The sequence below is a fragment of the Notolepis coatsorum genome (assembly GCF_963971535.1).
Source record: "Notolepis coatsorum genome assembly, chromosome: 6".
Taxonomy (NCBI): domain Eukaryota; kingdom Metazoa; phylum Chordata; class Actinopteri; order Aulopiformes; family Paralepididae; genus Notolepis; species Notolepis coatsorum.
The window spans coordinates 53393965-53413210 of record NC_140170.1 but is presented as its reverse complement, the minus strand read 5'-3'; the positions used below and the strand labels follow the sequence as shown (position 1 = coordinate 53413210).

Below are 19246 nucleotides of genomic sequence, written 5' to 3'. Positions count from 1 at the left end.
GGCAGTCGGTCCGACACTAAACAGCAGTCTGTTATAATCACATTTTTATGAGCTAACGAATTCCGTTATATTGGACATTTGTATTAATTATATCAAGCGAAGAACTGAGAAATTTTGCAGAGAGAGACGGCAACATTATCGTGGGTTTGCGTGATGTATATCTCCACCTCCCAACGACTTGGTGCTGGTCATAATGTCCGGTGAAAACAACTCCCTCCAAGCACAACTTGACCACCCGAACCGTACCAAAACAGGCCAAAATTAAATAGCCCATGCGACGAACGATTCATTACATTCGTTTCATCGTTGCTCCACCAAGCAGCCGGTCCAACAATGAAAGCTGTTATCAGCGCGAGCCGGCCGCAGTTAGTTTGCAAGAAGCATCCAGCTGCAGACCCGCAGAGCAGCTTTCCAGGTCTGGGGACCGCACTGTGCCAGCAAAGCTGGTGGGTTCTGTGGGTCTGCAGCTGCATGCCTTCCGCAAATCCAGCAGCAAGCTCTCGCTGAGCGAAGCAACGACAACAAACGCAATGATTGTTTCGTTCATCGCATAGGCCACCCAACTCCAGCCCATCCAAATACAATTCAAATAATCAAACTGTGCCCAGAGGGAACTATTTTCACCGGACACTATGACCGGAGAGATTAAATATGTCGGACTTCAACAGATTTTGCCGGTCAAATACCGGTAATTACCGGCTAACGGAAACGCTGGTATACACGTTGGATCAATACACTTATCGATTTTTTCGAATGGTGATCAGGAATTGGAATATACCATTTGGATACCATCTGATGTCAGGTAAGGAATCTATGTTATCAGTGTTAGGATAATCAGACTTGTTTTCACAGAGATATAAGCGTTTATGTGATATGTGATATGGGTGTTTTGACTGTAAAAGCCATGAGGAAATAAGACCAGCGATTATCAGCGCGTGGCATGAGCGTGCGTGCGCACACATATACTATCGATCATCTAGCGTTTATTTGAAAACGATTCATAAATATGCCGACAAATGACAACGTTCTGGAATATTCCAGTAAAAGGCGATTATCATAGGCATGTGTGGTTTTTTCTGTGAAAAAAACAGGTGATTTTCAGAATGCTATCAAACGGAAATGAAGCGATAAAAAACCAATCTGCCTTGCCAATGTTGACTGGAAAATGATTCTTTGATAAGCGACGGGCAGATTAGACATAGCCATAATTTAAAACATAGATTAGATATTAACACTTTGAGTGCCGGGACACGTCTTCTCACGTCTTTGCTGGCCATGCTAAAGTTGCCGGGGGACGCTGTACAGCGTCCTTATATCAATATTTCAAAAATCTGCGATCGGATTCATAATGTCCCTCCGCTGGCCTGAGATCCACCAGCAGGACCCACTGAGCTCTCTGGCGGTTCAGGAGCGCCATCTGGTGGCCGATCGGCGCAACCGCTTAACAGGAAGCGCAGTAGAGGTTTTACTGGTCGGCCATATTACTTCTGGGCACTCGGTATAGGTTCCGGCACTCTAGCTCGTCACACTACATAGCGATCGATTGCCAATAACTCGATAAACAACATGATTTGGACGTATATACCATTATACAAGCTGGAGATGGACCGGGTAATAATATATCCCATAATGATAAAATTTCTACTCGACGATGATCGCCCAACGGCGCGCGGAGACTGGGGTGAGTTTCAGCGTGTAACGTTACCGTCTTCGATAATAACTGATATTATCAACATTTGACCCACATTAGATGATTGGTATAACGCTGCCCACGGAATTATAAACGCCCCCTCGCCCATCCGGTCAACATCAGATGACGTGTAGTAACTTCTAGAAGTACGTCTAGTTGGAATTTTTTATATCGCGCTGATTGCCATCAAACTGTATTTCATCATCAATATAATGCATTTGGGGCTATATATCACGTTCTGGAGAAAGCTGCAGAAAGAGATGAAAACATACTTATACATTAGACCATACTTTACTATGAATATGTGAATGAAAAAGTTTAACGTTGCTACACAATGAACAATACATATATGACTTATTAATGGCAATGTAGCAATAGAATTTAAAAAGTTATAGCCCTGCAAAGAAGGGGACTTTCTCCATAGACAAATAGCGCTGGCAATCTATGGTATATCATTAATTTAACCTTAGGCAACCAAAGTGTTAACGTTAACATTGGCGTGGATGGTGGCAGCAAGGGGGTAAAAAGGAAAACACGGCGTGGCTCTCAAAGTGTTAAGAAAAGCCCTAAAAATAACATCTTACCATTGCTAGCCTTCATCACCAACACTAACTAGCTAGCTTGAGACATGCCAAGTAAGGGGTCACTCTAAAGGACACATGTGGTGAAGCTGTGGCACCTTGTGATCTGCTTGTTGCACCACTGAGGCCCGTAGGCGCGTCCGTCCTGCAGGGCCTTGAGCACCAGCAGGTGGCACTCTCTGTAGCGGAGCAGCAGGTCAGCATCCGCCCCACTGGTGGCATCCAAGAGGCCCTCCACCGCCTGGAGGGGGCAGAGAGCAGAGGGGTTAGCAACACTACCCGGTGTGACCATTGTCAAACCCATAGAACAGCTATACAAGAGTGCACTCAAAGTGTTCGATTAGAAACCTCACCCATATCACCACTGTCACATTCTTCAGAGGTAAATCCTTTTGCCAATTTTTAAGTTTTTAAACAGGCTATCGTCATATACAAGACCCTGCATGGTCTGTGGCCTGCCCCCTCTGAGGGAATTCATAGAAAGGAAGCCTGATAGAGGAATCAGCACTAGAGCAACCACTAGAGGGGATTGCCAAGTCCCTGGCCGGCAAACCGCCTTCGGTAAAAACACCCTGTTTTGTCTGAAAAATCTAACTTAACACACACACATACATTAACTATGGTCGATGTACTTTTAACACATACATTAACTATGGTAGATGTACTTTTTTCCATAATTTAAGATATAGTTTATAAAAACAAGAAACAAGTTACATAAACTAAATCAGATAACAAATTATCACAGTTCTGGTTTGCCTTAAGATGCAGTTTAAGATGGGTCTTGAACATGGAGTATGTGGGGCACTCTCTAATCACAACTGGTAGGCTATTCCAGTAGTTACCACCTTTAACAGAGAACACAGTTTTAGCAAAGGTAGTATACCGAAAAGGCACCTTACAGTCCCCTCTACTGATGGCCCTGGTGGTAATGCCAGTGTCTCCTTTTTGTTCAATGTCACTGCCTTTTTTATTAGGCATAGTTGTTGGCTACAACTTTGCCACAGTAGGCATTAATCACTTAATAGTTCAAATGTCTGATTGCTGACCATACACATATTTTCTTTACATGTAAAAAAATTCAAATCTACTGGTCAGATATTCTAGACATAATGGAACAGATGTTTAAGGAAGTGGGTATAGAAAAACATGATATACTCTTAGGAACACGCCCCAAAAACCTACAAAAAGAAGAACTATACATTTTTTTTATTTTGAGAGCTGCAGCACTTAAACAAATTACAAGAGCTTGGAAAAAACTTGAACCCCCGAAAGTAAACAAATGGTTAGAAACTGTAGAGGACATATATAGTATGGAAAAGGTAACCTACAAAATCAATAAGAATGAAAATATGCTGGGAAAAAGATGGGGTCTCTTTAAACTATGGAGGGGTACTAGTTGACAGACAGATCAGTCTTTAAGGAAGATTTTAAGTAACATGAAACAGTGATGATCTACTGATCAATTGTTGGGGAACACCCCTTAGGCCTACAGCTACTGTATACCTACAATGAAAATTCAAGCCTTTTTACTTATTATTATTATTTTATTTAAATTTTTAGTTTTTTGGTTTGTTTCTTTTTTCTATTAATTTCTTATTTGTTTGCTGTTATTATTGTTGTTGTTGTTTGTTGTTTTTCTTGTGTGTGTGTGGGGACGGGTAGGGATGGATGTTGGATGTGTGCCGGTCCGGGATCTATGCTGGTGCTCGCCCCTTTGTTTGTGTTTTCGTCTCCTGTTTTTTGTATGGGTGATGGGTTAAAAAAAAAAAAAAAAAAAAAAAAAATGTCAAGATTTGGAATATGCGTATGTACATTTGTGTGGGTATGTACGTATGTAGGTATGGACAGGTGCAGTTGTGTATGTGTATGTGGGTACACTTACTATACCTAAATGTAAAATGTTTTTGTTTGACACAATAAAGTATAAAACAAAAAAAAAATTCAAATGTCTGTGTCCCATTCCCGTTTGCACACGCAGATACACACACACAGTGGGCCAGTGACTTTGGTGGTATGTGCTATTGCACAGATGTGTGTCCTGTTCCCGTTTGCACATGCACGCACAATACAAATATACATTTATTTTTGAAAAGAAAACTTGAAATATTTTCACTGTGCTCCTAAAGATTTTTGTGTGCTCCTAAATTTTTTCATTTAAAAAAGGTTAGCGTAGAGCCCTGCTATGGTAGATGTACTTTTAACACATAACTCAGATGTAACGTGAAGGTTCTTCTCACCTTCTGAAGGAGGCCCAGTGCCGCGATGCCGTCCCTGGAGTTCCTGGCCAGGGCCACAGCCTCCAGCAGGCTGCGCAGGGCCTGGGTCTGGGGGTTCATGGCCAGCGCTGGGGGGATGGCATGCAAGTGCTGCTCCAGGTCTGCCATGCACTTGTCATAGATCTGAGCCACGTCATCTGTGGCCCAGGCCTGCTGCTGTTGAACGCAAGAGAAATAGAATCAGCATCAACAATGTAAGATGTTGTTGAAGAGACAGGAAGGACAGAGGTCAGAGGTCATGGTTGTTGACACGTTTAGTATGAGAGTAAAATTCTGAATTACCGGAACGCAAGAAGTGGGGAAAACAGGCCAGGACTGCATCGTTTGAGGACATACAACAAACTACCACAAGAGGGAGCCTGTTACACAAAGATCTACATGTATATTACAGTCTCCATCTCTTGGGTCTTTGAAAAGACCAGATGAGGTCAGAGCAGTTTGATAGTATTTAGAGGATGGCCAAAAAAGTTATACATGATCCCTTTCTACATGATTATGTAATCTGCTGGCTCTCACTGCCCGTCTACACGTCTGGTTGTGGTGGCCATCACCGGTGTCGAGCTGGAGCGAACATCAAAGGAGAGATGTTGAAGTTGGCCATGCTGTTTGGGGGCCGTTATGGGCCATGATGTAATTAGGGCTGCAACGATTAGTAGACATAATCGACAACGTCGATCATAAAAACTTGTCGACGCGGAATCTTTGTGTCGATGCGTCGGTAGAGGCGGGTAACGTTCATTCAAAACTGCGCAAATGTTCATTTGTAACTGCAATGCACTACAGGAAGTGCTGGGGCAGTATCATTTCCCTCGTCTGCCATGACTGCATTCTGTGTACTAACGACGAAGAAGAAAGCAGCAGCGAGCACTCTGGAACCGTAATGACAGCTACTCGGATCATGGGTACGTTTAGTGCTAGTTAGCCATAGTATTGTAAGCTTACATGTTGGAAACCAGAATGTCTCATGGATTGCTAAGCGAACGCTATTAGTTATTATGTTGAGGCTGCGTGTCCACCAACAAGCTCTAAGTAATGTTAGGTTTACAGCTCCGTGAATTAGCACAAAGTGTCGTATTTTTGCAGACTGGAGTATTAATTAGGTAAATTAAGATAGCTAGTGCTAACGTCCACCGTCTGTATAGCGCCATGGTCTCTACCCAGGCTGCTTTTTTTCTCAGTTGAATTTTTTTAACTTTTTGGGCTAAAGCGCAGGCAAGACTGCAGAGACAGGGAACATTAGTGCTAGCTATCTTATATCTGATGATTTATAAGTTTGCTATTAGGGATGGAATGATACGCATTCAAACCGTACACCGTTCGGCACGACCTCCGCGGTTCGGGGCGTCTGTGTATTGTACGGTTCAGGGGATGCGCAAATAAAAAATAAAAAATTAATTTGGCACGGAGCCGGGAGAGGTGAGCGCTGGCTGCAGGCAGCAGCAGCAATGCAGGTGCTAGTCAGTTTGTGTAAATGGCAAGCGCAATATAAATCAATCTTCATTACAACTTTTAAAACATTAATATTACATGGGCCTACACACATCTTGCCATAACGTTAGCAGTTTGTACAACACAACGCACGTTTCAACTATAGCCCGCCAGCTAATACAGCCAATGAAATGTTACCGTAGCTACTAGCTAGCAGAGGAGAAAATGGGAGTCTGAGAGGCGGGGTGTTTAGGCGTTTATTCAACATCCAAGAAGGCTAACATAGAACTGTGTTTACTAACTCCAACCGGGACTATTGCCGCTTTTCCACTGCATGTTATCAACTCCGGTAACATTAACACATTGAGTGCCACGCCCCTTTGACCAGATAACCCCTTCCGTGCCAGCGCTTTAGACAATGGGAGGTTGGGATATTTGCGAACGCCGAACGCTTAAACTATATCTTAAATTATGGCTATGGGTCTAAAACACCCCTCGCTTATCAATGACTTGCTTGCAGTCAACATGTACGAAACTGATTGTTTTTTTCCATTGGTACATTTCAGTTTTATACCGTTTTGAATACAAGTATAGTTTCTGAGAGTTCTAGTAATTTCAGAGAAATTCTGCGATAATAGCCCTTTAGTGGAATACACAAAACACTAGGGCTGACCTTCAAAGCTTTTTTTTGGCAATCGAAGCTTCGGGGCCGAGCTTCGATTTTAATTCGAAGCTTCGGAGAAGAAAAAATAAAGAAAATAAATATATTTTTTTTTATTCTTATGTTGTGGGACTTGTACAGCACTTTGGTAAACTTTGTTGTTTTTAAATGTGCTCTATAAATAAAGTGGATTGGATTAATTAATCAAGTAGCCCCTTTCGTGACTGACGCAGCCAACAAGGTTTCACTCGGCTGCGCTGCCTGGGTGAAGTGGGGCTGCTCTCACAGCCAACGACATGACATTACATAATTATGTTGCAACCTTCGTCTATCAAGCAAACGATTATATTATATTTAATTTATAATTTATAATTATATCAGACAATGCACCTACAAAAGCAGATGATTACAATTAAATTAGCCAACTTGGTAACACATTCGTCATAGCAGCATAGGCATAGCCTTATTAATGTTGTGTGGCGTCGCCATCGTGTACTACGATACTTACGTTTTTTTTAGGTGATTTGACAAAGTTGTTGCAGAGTTGTGATATGCCATTTTCTTCTGGCATATCTGGCACTCGGCTTTTTGGGCATTGTCTTTGCATATTTTAAAGTGTAACCACACGTCTGATGACTTCTTCGTCAACATGTCTGCTGCACATGTCCTTGTTTTCGACATAGATAATCTCCACGTGCTTGTTGTAGAGAGGTGGAGTCGAGGCGCCGCTTACTTTCGTTTCATTGGAATGGCGGCGCAAGATTTGAGGTAAAAAAAAAATTATAAAAATGTACACTTCGATATTTTTTTTTACGTTCGAAGCTTGTGCCTTCGAAGTATTTAAGACAGCCCTACAAAACACGTAATTTTTTGGCTGATTGATGAATCATTTTCAAATCAACGCTAGATTATCGATAGTATATGTGTACTTATGCACGCTAGAGAAGCGGGCTGAAAAATCTATTATCCATGACTTGGTCAGCGCTAACGTCATACACGCGCACACACACACGTTGTGATTGCTATGAAAAAAAACATCTGATTAACCCAATACTGGTAAAATAGAGTCCTTACCTCACATCAGATGTTCTGCAAAAAGATTAATCCAATTCCTGATCGCCATTCCAAATATTGATCGCGTTTATTGATCCAACGTTATAGTCCGAAACACATAATCGACGCTGCTCTGAGGGTCCTCAGTCAATCTGGTAACACGATACTGCTTGCCAGAGATGGGAAAACCCCCGGACCGGACTTTTTTTCTGATGCACATGGCCACCCAATCCAATCCAATGATGTGCATTACCATCCGGGAGACGATAGGCGACGGTATTTGCCCTTTGAGCTCAGACCCATTCACAATGATAACGTCAGGCTGGCTGGATGAAAAATTTATGGATCGCTAATAAAAGAAAAAACGAGAAAAAAACGAGAAAACTCATCATTGGCACTCAACACATGGCGAGTTAGCACGAATAATCTCGTTGTTGGCACTCAAAGTGTTAAGAGTCGAGAAGGTCTGTGACGCTAAAATGTCCGTGCAGTCCCCCAACCAATAGATAGTTCCAACTAGTGGTCTGCAAGGGCCTTGAAATAAAGCCCGAGCCCTGCCCGAGCCTGTGAACTTCAGGCCCTGCCCGAAAATAAGCCAGACTGTAAATAATATTTTAAGCCCTAGCCCGCGTGAAAACCCGAAAGAAATTATTATTAAAATATAATTTTTTTTTGTATTGGTTTTAAATATTCAAAACACTGTTTTATATGAACGTAATAAATAAACAAAACTAAGAAGCATTTACATAGCCTGTTTCGGTCTTATTAGAATGCCGTCTCTCCCAGTGCTCGCTTATAGACTGACTCACATCAGCCTCGTAAAACGTATTGAAGGCTATAGAATCTTCTTTGACACACACACGACACACAATAGCCTACTCAGAAATCAGATTTCGAGCAGAGCAACATTATGAAAAGCACAACAAAACAGGTAGCGACCCAGCAAATAATAAACATCACTCACCACGACGTCAGCAACGAGTTGAACACCGTTAACAAAACTTCGCCAACCAGCTACATACATCCCAAGAACAAATTAAAACGTTCGCCAACTGGCTATATTCCAACACAACCAATCGAGTTGAACTTGTCCCCTGAGTTCTCCCTGCGCGCTGCGGTAATTACATCCAAATGTTTCTCTGGCGCAAAAGAGAAAACTAATCTTAAAAACGAAGGTTATCCTATAACCCTAGTTATATGAAGAAAAAAAACCGCAATAAAAAAAAAAAAAAAACGGCGGTGCCCGGGCCCGGCCGAGCCCGAATTATTTATTAAAAAAAAGCCCTACTCAGCCCGAACACGACGGGCCGGGCCCCATCGGGCCTGGGCAAGGTTGCAGTGCACTAGTTCCAACTCACCGAATTACGTTAATCCACCACAGTTGCACTCAATATTTAAATGTTAGTCTAAATAAATGTAGACAGATAATGTACGTATTTAAAAAAAATAGAATGAACAGAGCAGTGTTGTTTTGAAACAGTACAGTGTGTGTGTTAGTTTGATGTATGCTGCAATTTATGTTGATGGCCTTCTAATTTGTTTATTTATTTATTTTAAATAACTGACACTTTTCCCTTTGATAAGAAATCCAGCCTTATTCCTTTCATTGTATTTAAAATACTGCACTTTAATTTCAAGCGGAAAACTAATCTTTCCATTAAGAACTGACAGTCAGGGAATTTAAACATTGTTTTTTTGTGTTTATATTAACACATTCCCGGCCAACCACGGACATGTCCGTGTTTCGGATCCAACGGTTGAGGGCCAACCACGGACATGTCCGTGGCAAGGTTGTTTTGGCTTTTATTCCATTTTAATAACCTACTGAATGTCACCGAGCGGCACTGCAGATTTACCCTACTCTTGGAATTCGGAAAAGTGCATTACTGGCCAGATCCTCGTAGGGGCGCTGTCTCGATAATGCAGTGTTCCCTGTGGCAGAACGGTGTTTTATTTTTTTGGATCTCGAATGGACTTTCCTGTTAGGGTGAATCTATGCGTGTAGCATGGAATACGTTTTGGGTAGTGATGCACCGATGTGAAAATTGTGGCCGATGCCGATAACCGATATTATTAATATTGCTGTTCTGGCCGATACCGATATTTACCGATGCCGATATCTCTGTATAAAAAACACTGATAATCAAATGAAGAGCTATTTTCCAAAATGCATTTTTTTTTTTTACTTTTGTAACTTATTTTCAGAAATATTTTTAAACTATTTAAGGCCAAAACATGTAAAAAGATTTTTTTTTTTTTACGGTCATATCGGTTGATATTATATCATCGTGCATCACTCGTTTTGGGAGCTGAATTCAGTGTGCAGTAAAGGAATATAGCATCAGCCAATGGACATATGGATCTACCAGATGGCGATCGATAACTGGGAAATCCTTTTTGCAGTCCAACCGGCCACAGGTAAGATCTTTTTCAAGTAAATTACACGCTGATCAGGCCTTGTTATCATACCCAAACAGGCGATCAGCGAATGTGGCTAACGCCGTTATTAGTAATCAGAAACGACGTCCCCCACCCCCCCCCCCCCTTCATGCATTCATGGTGGAACATGATATCGATCATATGCATTTTGATTTTTAGCTCTAGCTTCTCTAAGGCCGAAACGCCATTCGATTTAACATTATTAGCTTGGCAGCCTGTATCTCGTTTTGCAGGAAATATACCAGACCAATCCCATATAACGCTTATATTCAAGACGCTATAAAATGGAAACTTATTGATGAATTTTTTTTTTCTTTAAGCCATTTTGAAGGGACGGTTTATAGTGTCAATTATAGAGAATGGACAGATAGCAATAATATAAAGTATAGATTTAGCTCTACAAACAGCCTGACGCACAATGAAACCGTATTATGATATGCTGGCCTTATAGAGTGGGGCCGTCTAATACCTGTGGCCGTCAATGTGTTAAAGAAAGCAAAGTCTAGTGCTGGCTGAGCATATTGTTTGTACTAAGTAAATACTTTGACAAATGTAGCCTATATTTTTCAGTCAGTTCGGTGTGCTAAAAAAATTAAATAAAATATAAAATAAAAAAATAAAACAGTTAGCCCAAAACCGTGATACGAACCGAACAGTCGATTTTGTGAACCGTTCCACCCCTATTTGCTATAGCAATGCAATTACGGGTTCCTTTATGGACACTGTCATTTGTAAATTGTGTGTTCCTCTGCAGGAGATCAGAGTAAGACACACACAGCCCCTCTCACTCACACACAGACACGGCAAACAAAAGACCTAGAAGTCTGTCTGATCTGACTCATCCTCCTCTCCTCTCCCCCTACAGCCGTTGGAGATGGTGGAGCCTAGTGAGTGGATCCACGTCACCCTCCTGGACCAGGATAACAGCCCCATCAGAACCACAGTGCTGGGGCAGAGGCTGCTACTTTTAAAACATTATTTGCACATTATCTTTACATTTAAACTTGCACTTTAATTTGTATTATTTAATTTGTTTATTATGATTGATTATTGTATTTGTTATTAAATACATTTGATTAAGCAAGTAGTTAACACATTGGCGGCCATTTGGATGAGTCTAAAATCACTGTAGACGGCCAGCATATGTAAACAGACTTGCACAGTCCGTGGGGCTGTTTGTAGAGCTAAATCTATACTTTATAGTATTGCTATCTGTCCATTCTCATTGAGTATCATAACAAGTCCTGATCAGCATGTAATTTACGTGAAAAAGATCTTACCATGAGCCGGTTGGATCCCCCAGACCATTTCCCAGTTATCGATCGCCATCTGGTAGATCGATATGTCCATTGGCTGATGATATATTCCCTTACTGCATAGTGAAATCCGCGATCCAAAACGTATTCCGTGCAACAGGATATAGGGATCACTTTAGGTGAGTAGAAAACTACATTGGAAATCCAGAAAAAAATACAACTTCTGCCACAGGGAACACTGCATTATAGATACAGCGCCCCTAAGAGGATCTGGCCGGTAATGCACTTTTTCTAATTCAAAGAGTAGGGTACATCTGCAGTGCAGCTCGGCGACCTTGAATAGGTTATTAAAATGGAATAAAAGCCAAAACAACCTTGCCACAGAGATATCCGTGGTTGGTCCTTTAACCCTTGTGGCTTCCTAAGGATTTTGACTAGAGCTGGGCCGTTTAACAGCGTTAACGCTATACTAGTGTCGCGCGATAATATAATTAACGCATTAATCTAAAAAAATTATTAAATTAAATACGTTTTTTTTTTTTTACATTTTTTTTTACATTTTTTTTTTTTACCTTTATTTACCCAGGGTAGGTTCGCTGAGCACAGATGCTCTTTTTCAGGAACGCCCTGCTTCACATTCACACAGTTCCATTCACACCTGGGAGCTGCCCAGTACAACCACAGTTGACACCATTGGCCACTGAGCAACTCCACTGGAGCAGTTGATTCAAGCCATGTCACATAGTTCAAGTTTGAAATGATTCTTTCTGTTTTGCTCCTGAGAGTGTGCTAGATACTGTACTGTACTGGTAATATTATTTATTTGTGTTAACTTCTGAATAAAACAACTTATTAAACATTATTTTGATATTTCATTACCAATTATCATAGCAAAACAGCTTTTTCAAACAGTCTGTAATGCATTTTGGAAACGGGAGATGGGCTCATGGTGTAATGGGCCACCTGGCCTGAGAAACATAAGGAGGAAAGAAAAAGTAAGGACTTACTTCTGGTCATTATTTGGGTAGAACACACATATTTTTTTTTTGAGCCATTTTAATCTAGATTAATCTAGATTAAATCCAGGATTGCAGATAGATTAATCTAGATTAAAAAAATTAATCTATGCCCACCTCTAATTTTGACACTCACTGGGCTTAAGAGATGAAATGATACATCATGTTTAAAGCCATATAATTTTAACTGTTTACTATTTAAAAAAAAAAAATCCCCCATGATTAATATTAATAGCCCAATCTCAAGATATCTGTAACAAATTACAAATATTTCCGAATTTTAACCACTTATATTTGTGTTAGTTTGATACCAAGTCTGTTTTTATTGAAAAAATTCATATTCATATCCATATTCATCATATTTCTATAAATTTTAGACACCAAAATGGGTGAAAAATGGGCAATTCCTGTGAATAAGAATCTGCCATTATAAAAAAGGTTGACTATTTCGGTCAGAAATAGCGGTCAGAAATAGCCGCAGCAGCTAAATTTAATGATGTGTACATATATAAGCCGCACTGGACTATAAGCCGCAGGTGTTTTAATGTTTAATTACCATACGTAAGGGTTCGTGCACAGAGGGGATTATCGGGAAAGAGATGGCTGTTTGAGGAAGCTCCCATTTATTAACATTTGTTTAAACCGTAACGGTAGCCAGGTACCAACGCCAGCTCACAGAACGATAGCCATGCTAGTTAGCCAGCCAGGTACCAACGCCAGCTCACAGAACGATAGCCACGCTAGTTAGCCAGCCAGGTACCAACGCTAGCTCACAGAACGATAGCCACGCTAGTTAGCCAGCCAGGTAGCAACGCTAGCTCACAGAACGATAGCCACGCTAGTTAGCCAGCCAGGTACCAACACCAGCGCACAGAACGATAGCCACGCTAGTTAGCCAGCCAGGTACCAACGCTAGCTCACAGAACGTTAGCCAGCACCAGCCAGGTACTAACGTCAGCTCACAGAACGATAGCCACGCTAGTTAGCCAGCCAGGTACCAACGCTAGCTCACAGAACGATAGCCAGTTAGCCAGCACCTGCGAAATCGAATACTGATGCTATCAGGAGCCATCAGTAGCTAGATAACATTAGACAACGCCTCATGCATTAATAAACTAAAGTGAATAGTTCGTTGACTGGGTCATTTTGTTTAATGCTTCAGTTATGTTGAAAGAGGAGCTCTGAGCTGCTCATACACTAGACTCAGTCTTGCCGTAATGGTTTGTTGATGTGGGTCTGTGAGGGGGAGGAGGGACAAGGCATGCACTGCTGCAGCAGATTTAAGAGTATTATCTGATGGTCACAGAGCTGAGGGAGCACGCCCAGTTAGTATAGTCAGAAAATTACGGTAATCGAAAAAACAATCGACAGATTAGTCGACTACCAAAATAATCATTAGTTGCAGCCCTAGATGTAATACATAAATGGCTGCTTTAATGCTTTTTATATAAGAGCTTTTATCCAAAGCGCTTTACAATTTGTTTCTCACATTTTACCCGTTCACTCACATTCACAGACGGCGGAGGCGACCATGCAAGGTGCCAACCTGCTCATCGGGAGCAATTAGGGGTTAAGGCTGCGGTTACACTAACGGCCAGTTTTCGTTTCGTTTTCAGGGTCAGTTTCGCTTTTCAGAACGCAACATAATGGCAGGCAAGTTAGACATAGTTTTTGCCTCCCGAGCACAGTGATGTATATACATGTAGTACAATGCCAAAGCAGTAGGTGGCAGTAGGTGGCGATGTAGTTCAAACATGAAGGCAATTTTCAACCAATCAGAAAAGTTGAATGTGCCAATACACTTCCTACTAAAAATCAACAATCCACCATCTTTAAATGCCTCGCGTGAGCCATTTAGCCAACGTAGCATTTATTTTTCAGCAAAGAAAGTGCAATAAACAAAACGGATACATTCACTGTGTGTTCTGCCTCTCATTTGTTGATGAAACAAAACTAACATCAACACAATTGACCACCAAGAGCGGAGTTTAGTCTCACAAAAAGATCGTCGCCGATTTTGTTAGCTTACGTGCTAGGGATATGCCAGTATAACAGTATAGCATTGTGGCTAGCAGCGAAGTTTGTTAGCTTACGTGCTAACGTGATTGGTATATGCCATTATAACAGTATAGCATTGTGGCTAGCAGCTTGGTAACGTTAATGCTAGCAGAATGAATGGATGTAAACTTTATTTAACAGATTGCAGAATGGGTACAATACAATACGGCTCAATACAAACAATTGTTAAGGGAATGCAGACTGTTGTAGCTTGGACTGGGCTCCTTATAACAATAACTTGACAACACATGGTAGCCGCAGCTACTTGGGACAGCTCTGCTGTAAACACTGGACATAACCGTGCGGGTCTCTACTGCGCATGGGCGTTGAGCAACAACGGCTCCGTATCCGGCTTGCGCAGATTACATGGCACCATTGTCTGCGAGTTTTGGCGAGTATGCAAAACGGAAACACCTTTTCAGGGTTGCCAGTAGGACAACGCGTTTTCCTGCCAAAACGGCGTTTCTTTTTTACTTTGACAGCAAACGAAATCATTCAGCAACAAAAACGTTGCTGTATCCCCCAGTGTAACCATGGCCTAAGTGTCTTGCTCAAGGACACTTTGCCCGGGAAATCGAACCAGGAACCTCTGGATTACCAGACTGCTCTACCTCCCAAGCCACTGTCGCCCCTAATACATGCTTGTAGTTCCAGGGTCTAACTGTCTAACCGAATGGTACTGTAGGAGTCAGAATGGTACTGTAGATGCTGTGGGAGTCAGAATGGTACTGTAGATGCTGTGAGAGTCAGAATGGTATTGTAGATGCTGTGGGAGTCAGAATGGTACTGTAGATGCTGTGGGAGTCAGAATGGTACTGTCAATGCTGTGAGTCAGAATGGTACTGTAGATGCTGTGGGAGTCAGAATGGTACTGTAGATGCTGTGGGAGTCAGAATGGTACTGTAGATGCTGTGGGAGTCGGAATGGTACTGTAGATGCTGTAGGAGTCAGAATGGTACTATGGGAGTCAGAATGGTACTGTAGATGCGGTGGGAGTCCAAATGGTACTGTAGATGCTGTGGGAGTCAGAATGGTACTGTAAATGCTGTGAGAGTCAGAATGGTACTGTAGATGCTGTGGGAGTCAGAATGGTACTGTAGATGCTGTGGGAGTCAGAATGGTACTGTAGATGCTGTGGGAGTCAGAATGGTACTGTAGATGGTGTGGGAGTCAGAATGGTACTGTAGATGGTGTGGGAGTCAGAATGGTACTGTAGATGCTGTAGGAGTCAGAATGGTACTATGGGAGTCCGAATGGTACTGTAGACACTGTCGGAGTCCGAATGGTACTGTAGATGCTGTGGGAGTCCGAATGGTACTGTAGATGCTGTAGGAGTCAGAATGGTACTATGGGAGTCAGAATGGTACTGTAGATGCGGTGGGAGTCCAAATGGTACTGTAGATGCTGTGGGAGACAGAATGGTATTGTAGATGCGGTGGGAGTCAGAATGGTACTGTAGACACTATAGGAGTCAGAATGGTACTGTGGGAGTCAGAATGGTACTGTAGATGCTGTGGGAGACAATGGTACTGTAGATGCGGTGGGAGTCAGAATGGTACTGTAGACACTATACGAGTCAGAATGGTACTGTAGATGCTGTGGGAGTCAGAATGGTACTGTGGGAGTCAGAATGGTACTGTAGATGCTGTGGGAGTCAGAATGGTGCTGTAGATGCTGTGGGAGTCAGAATGGAACTGTGGGAGTCAGAATGGTACTGTGGATGCTGTGGGAGTCAGAATGGTACTGTGGGAGTCAGAATGGTGCTGTGGGAGTCAGAATGGTGCTGTGGATGCTGTGGGGGTCAGAAGGTGACGCCTACCTTCATGGGCTGTGCCAGGAAGCCGGTGGGTTGAGACAGGTCGTTGCTCGGCAGGAAGCCTGGAACGTTTCTGGCAAACTCCTCATAGACAGCCAGCTGCTTGGGGTCGACACCCCCCACCTGCACAACCACAGACACGTGATGACCCTTCACTCCTCGCATTGTGATTGGATGCACTACAACACACTGGCTGCACTACAACACACTGATAGACCACTGCACTTCCGCGTTACATTGAAATCGGGGAGGAGATTGCGGGGGGAGCATATGAATGAATGTGGATGAGAGCCTTGATGTACCGGTAAGTGGTTGCAGCTACGGCTGTGGGGGCGCTAGAGACTAGGGCTGCACGATTAATCGATTTTTAATCGAAATCACGATTTGGAATGATGCAATTATCAAACCGCAAAAAAATAAAATATCGCATTTATAATTTTTTTTTTAATTTAAACAATTTAAACAAATTTAACCAGGAAGTGCCATTGAGATACAAGATAGATCGGTTTGGGAGAGGGAGGTAAGGGGTTTTAGATTGTGTGTTGTGAAGAGGGAGAGTAAAGTACAGAAAAAAAGGTACCGTTGGGTACCGTACCGGTATCGATTCCCAGGTAAAAATAAACATTTTCAGGCTCGGTGTCCCGAAAAGACCCACCGCGTAGGCCAGATGCAAGCCGCATTTTACAATAAACCTTTGTGGGGCTGCTTATTCTTTTTATAATTATAATCGCAAATGTAATCGCAATTGCAATATCTGTCAGAAAAATCGCAATTAGATTATTTCCCAAAATCATGCAGCCCTACTAGAGACATGATGCAATAGACTTGTATGCGCCTGAATCTCCTGAACACGGCGCGACCCATTCCTAATCGATCAGAACTAAATTGGCCGAGATCAAGCCCATTTTCCAGCACCTATTCCCCATACAGATGCGCAGATTGTCAACGGAGTCTGAACGGCGCGAGACGACGTGCAAATGAATGTTGAATGTTCCATCAGAGGGGGGAGCTTCGGTGGCCAGTGTCCTTTCAGCCGAACAGGATAATGAAAAAATGATCCCACTAAATGGCCAGACGCGTCTTATGGCGACATCTACAACTACCTCATTGAGTCTCCAGGTAGACTAATGTTTATATTTAAGTGCAGTGGTCTGTAGCCGCTCACACTACCACCGAAGCTCCGCCCTCTGATGGAACAGTCCACATTCATTTGCGCGTCGTCTCGCGCCGTTCATGGGGGAGTAGGTGCTGGAAAAGGGACTTAAAAGCTCTGCCAATTTAGTTCTGATCGATTAGGAATGGGTCGCGCCGTGTTCAGGAGACTCGGGCGCATAAAAGTCTATTAGATCATGTCTCTATCGCCCCCACAGCCGTAGCTGCAACCACTTACATCAAGGCTCTCTTCCACATTCATTAATTTGCTCCCCCCGCAATCTCCTCCCCGATTTCAGAATCCCGGAAGTGTTGCGGTGGTCTATTGGCTGCACTACACCACTGATTGGCTGCACTACAACACTGATTGGCTGCACTACAACACTGATTGGCTGCACTACAACACTGATTGGCTGCACTACACCACCTGATTGGCTGCACTACACCACTGTGATTGGCTGCACTACACCACACTGTGATTGGCTGCACTACACCACTGTGATTGGCTGCACTACACCACTGTGATTGGCTGCACTACACCACTGTGATTGGCTGCACTACAACACTGTGATTGGCTGCACTACAACACTGTGATTGGCTGCACTACAACACTGTGATTGGCTGCACTACAACACTGTGATTGGCTGCACTACAACACTCAACACTGATTGGCTGCACTACACCACTGATTGGCTGCACTACAACACACTGATTGGCTGCACTACAACACTGTGATTGGCTGCACTACAACACTGTGATTGGCTGCACTACAACACTGTGATTGGCTGCACTACAACACTGTGATTGGCTGCACTACACCACTGTGATTGGCTGCACTACAACACTGTGATTGGCTGCACTACAACACTGTGATTGGCTGCACTACAACACACTGTGATTGGCTGCACTACACCACTGTGATTGGCTGCACTACAAGGTATTTTGTTTACTGCTTCACTCTTCCATCATACCTACACACCAACTAAATGGCATAAAATGTTTGTCATAAATAGAATTGTTGATATATTTGTTGTATAATAAGCAAAAACACTATACATGTGGTGATATACCATGGTTTTGAGACCACTGCGAGTACATTATAGCTCTGTCATGATGCAGTGATGCAGCTCTACCTCTAGCCTGCAGAGACCCTGTCATGGTGCAGTGATGCTGGCTCTGCCTCTAGCCTGCAGAGACCCTGTCATGGTGCAGTGATGCAGCTCTACCTCTAGCCTGCAGAGACCCTGTCATGGTGCAGTGATGCAGCTCTACCTCTAGCCTGCAGAGACCCTGTCATGGTGCAGTGATGCAGCTCTACCTCTAGCCTGCAGAGACCCTGTCATGGTGCAGTGATGCAGCTCTACCTCTAGCCTGCAGAGACCCTGTCATGGTGCAGTGATGCAGCTCTGCCTCTAGCCTGCAGAGACCCTGTCATGGTGCAGTGATGCAGCTCTACCTCTAGCCTGCAGAGACCCTGTCATGGTGCAGTGATGCAGCTCTACCTCTAGCCTGCAGAGACCCTGTCATGGTGCAGTGATGCAGCTCTGCCTCTAGCCTGCAGAGACCCTGTCATGGTGCAGTGATGCAGCTCTGCCTCTAGCCTGCAGAGACCCTGTCATGGTGCAGTGATGCAGCTCTGCCTCTAGCCTGCAGAGACCCTGTCATGGTGCAGTGATGCAGCTCTACCTCTAGCCTGCAGATACCCTGTCATGGTGCAGTGATGCAGCTCTACCTCTAGCCTGCAGAGACCCTGTCATGGTGCAGTGATGCAGCTCTACCTCTAGCCTGCAGAGACCCTGTCATGGTGCAGTGATGCAGCT

The 19246-nt window shown here is 43.1% G+C and overlaps 1 protein-coding gene across 10 annotated transcripts in view; it reads right to left on the bottom strand.

Annotated features, from left to right (window-relative positions):
- The window catches only part of cnot1 (CCR4-NOT transcription complex, subunit 1), a gene marked incomplete at its 3' end in the record, with an annotated part of 160705 nt that overhangs the window by 41198 nt on the left and 100261 nt on the right, over positions 1–19246 (bottom strand). For all 10 annotated transcript variants that reach the window (XM_084316060.1, XM_084316063.1, XM_084316056.1 and 7 more), the window contains exons 34-36: positions 16278–16397; positions 4509–4703; positions 2370–2512 (exon numbers count right to left, since the gene is read on the bottom strand). In XM_084316060.1, coding sequence (XP_084172186.1) covers positions 2370–2512; positions 4509–4703; positions 16278–16397 — 458 coding nt within the window. The remainder of the gene's footprint in view (positions 1–2369; positions 2513–4508; positions 4704–16277; positions 16398–19246) is intronic.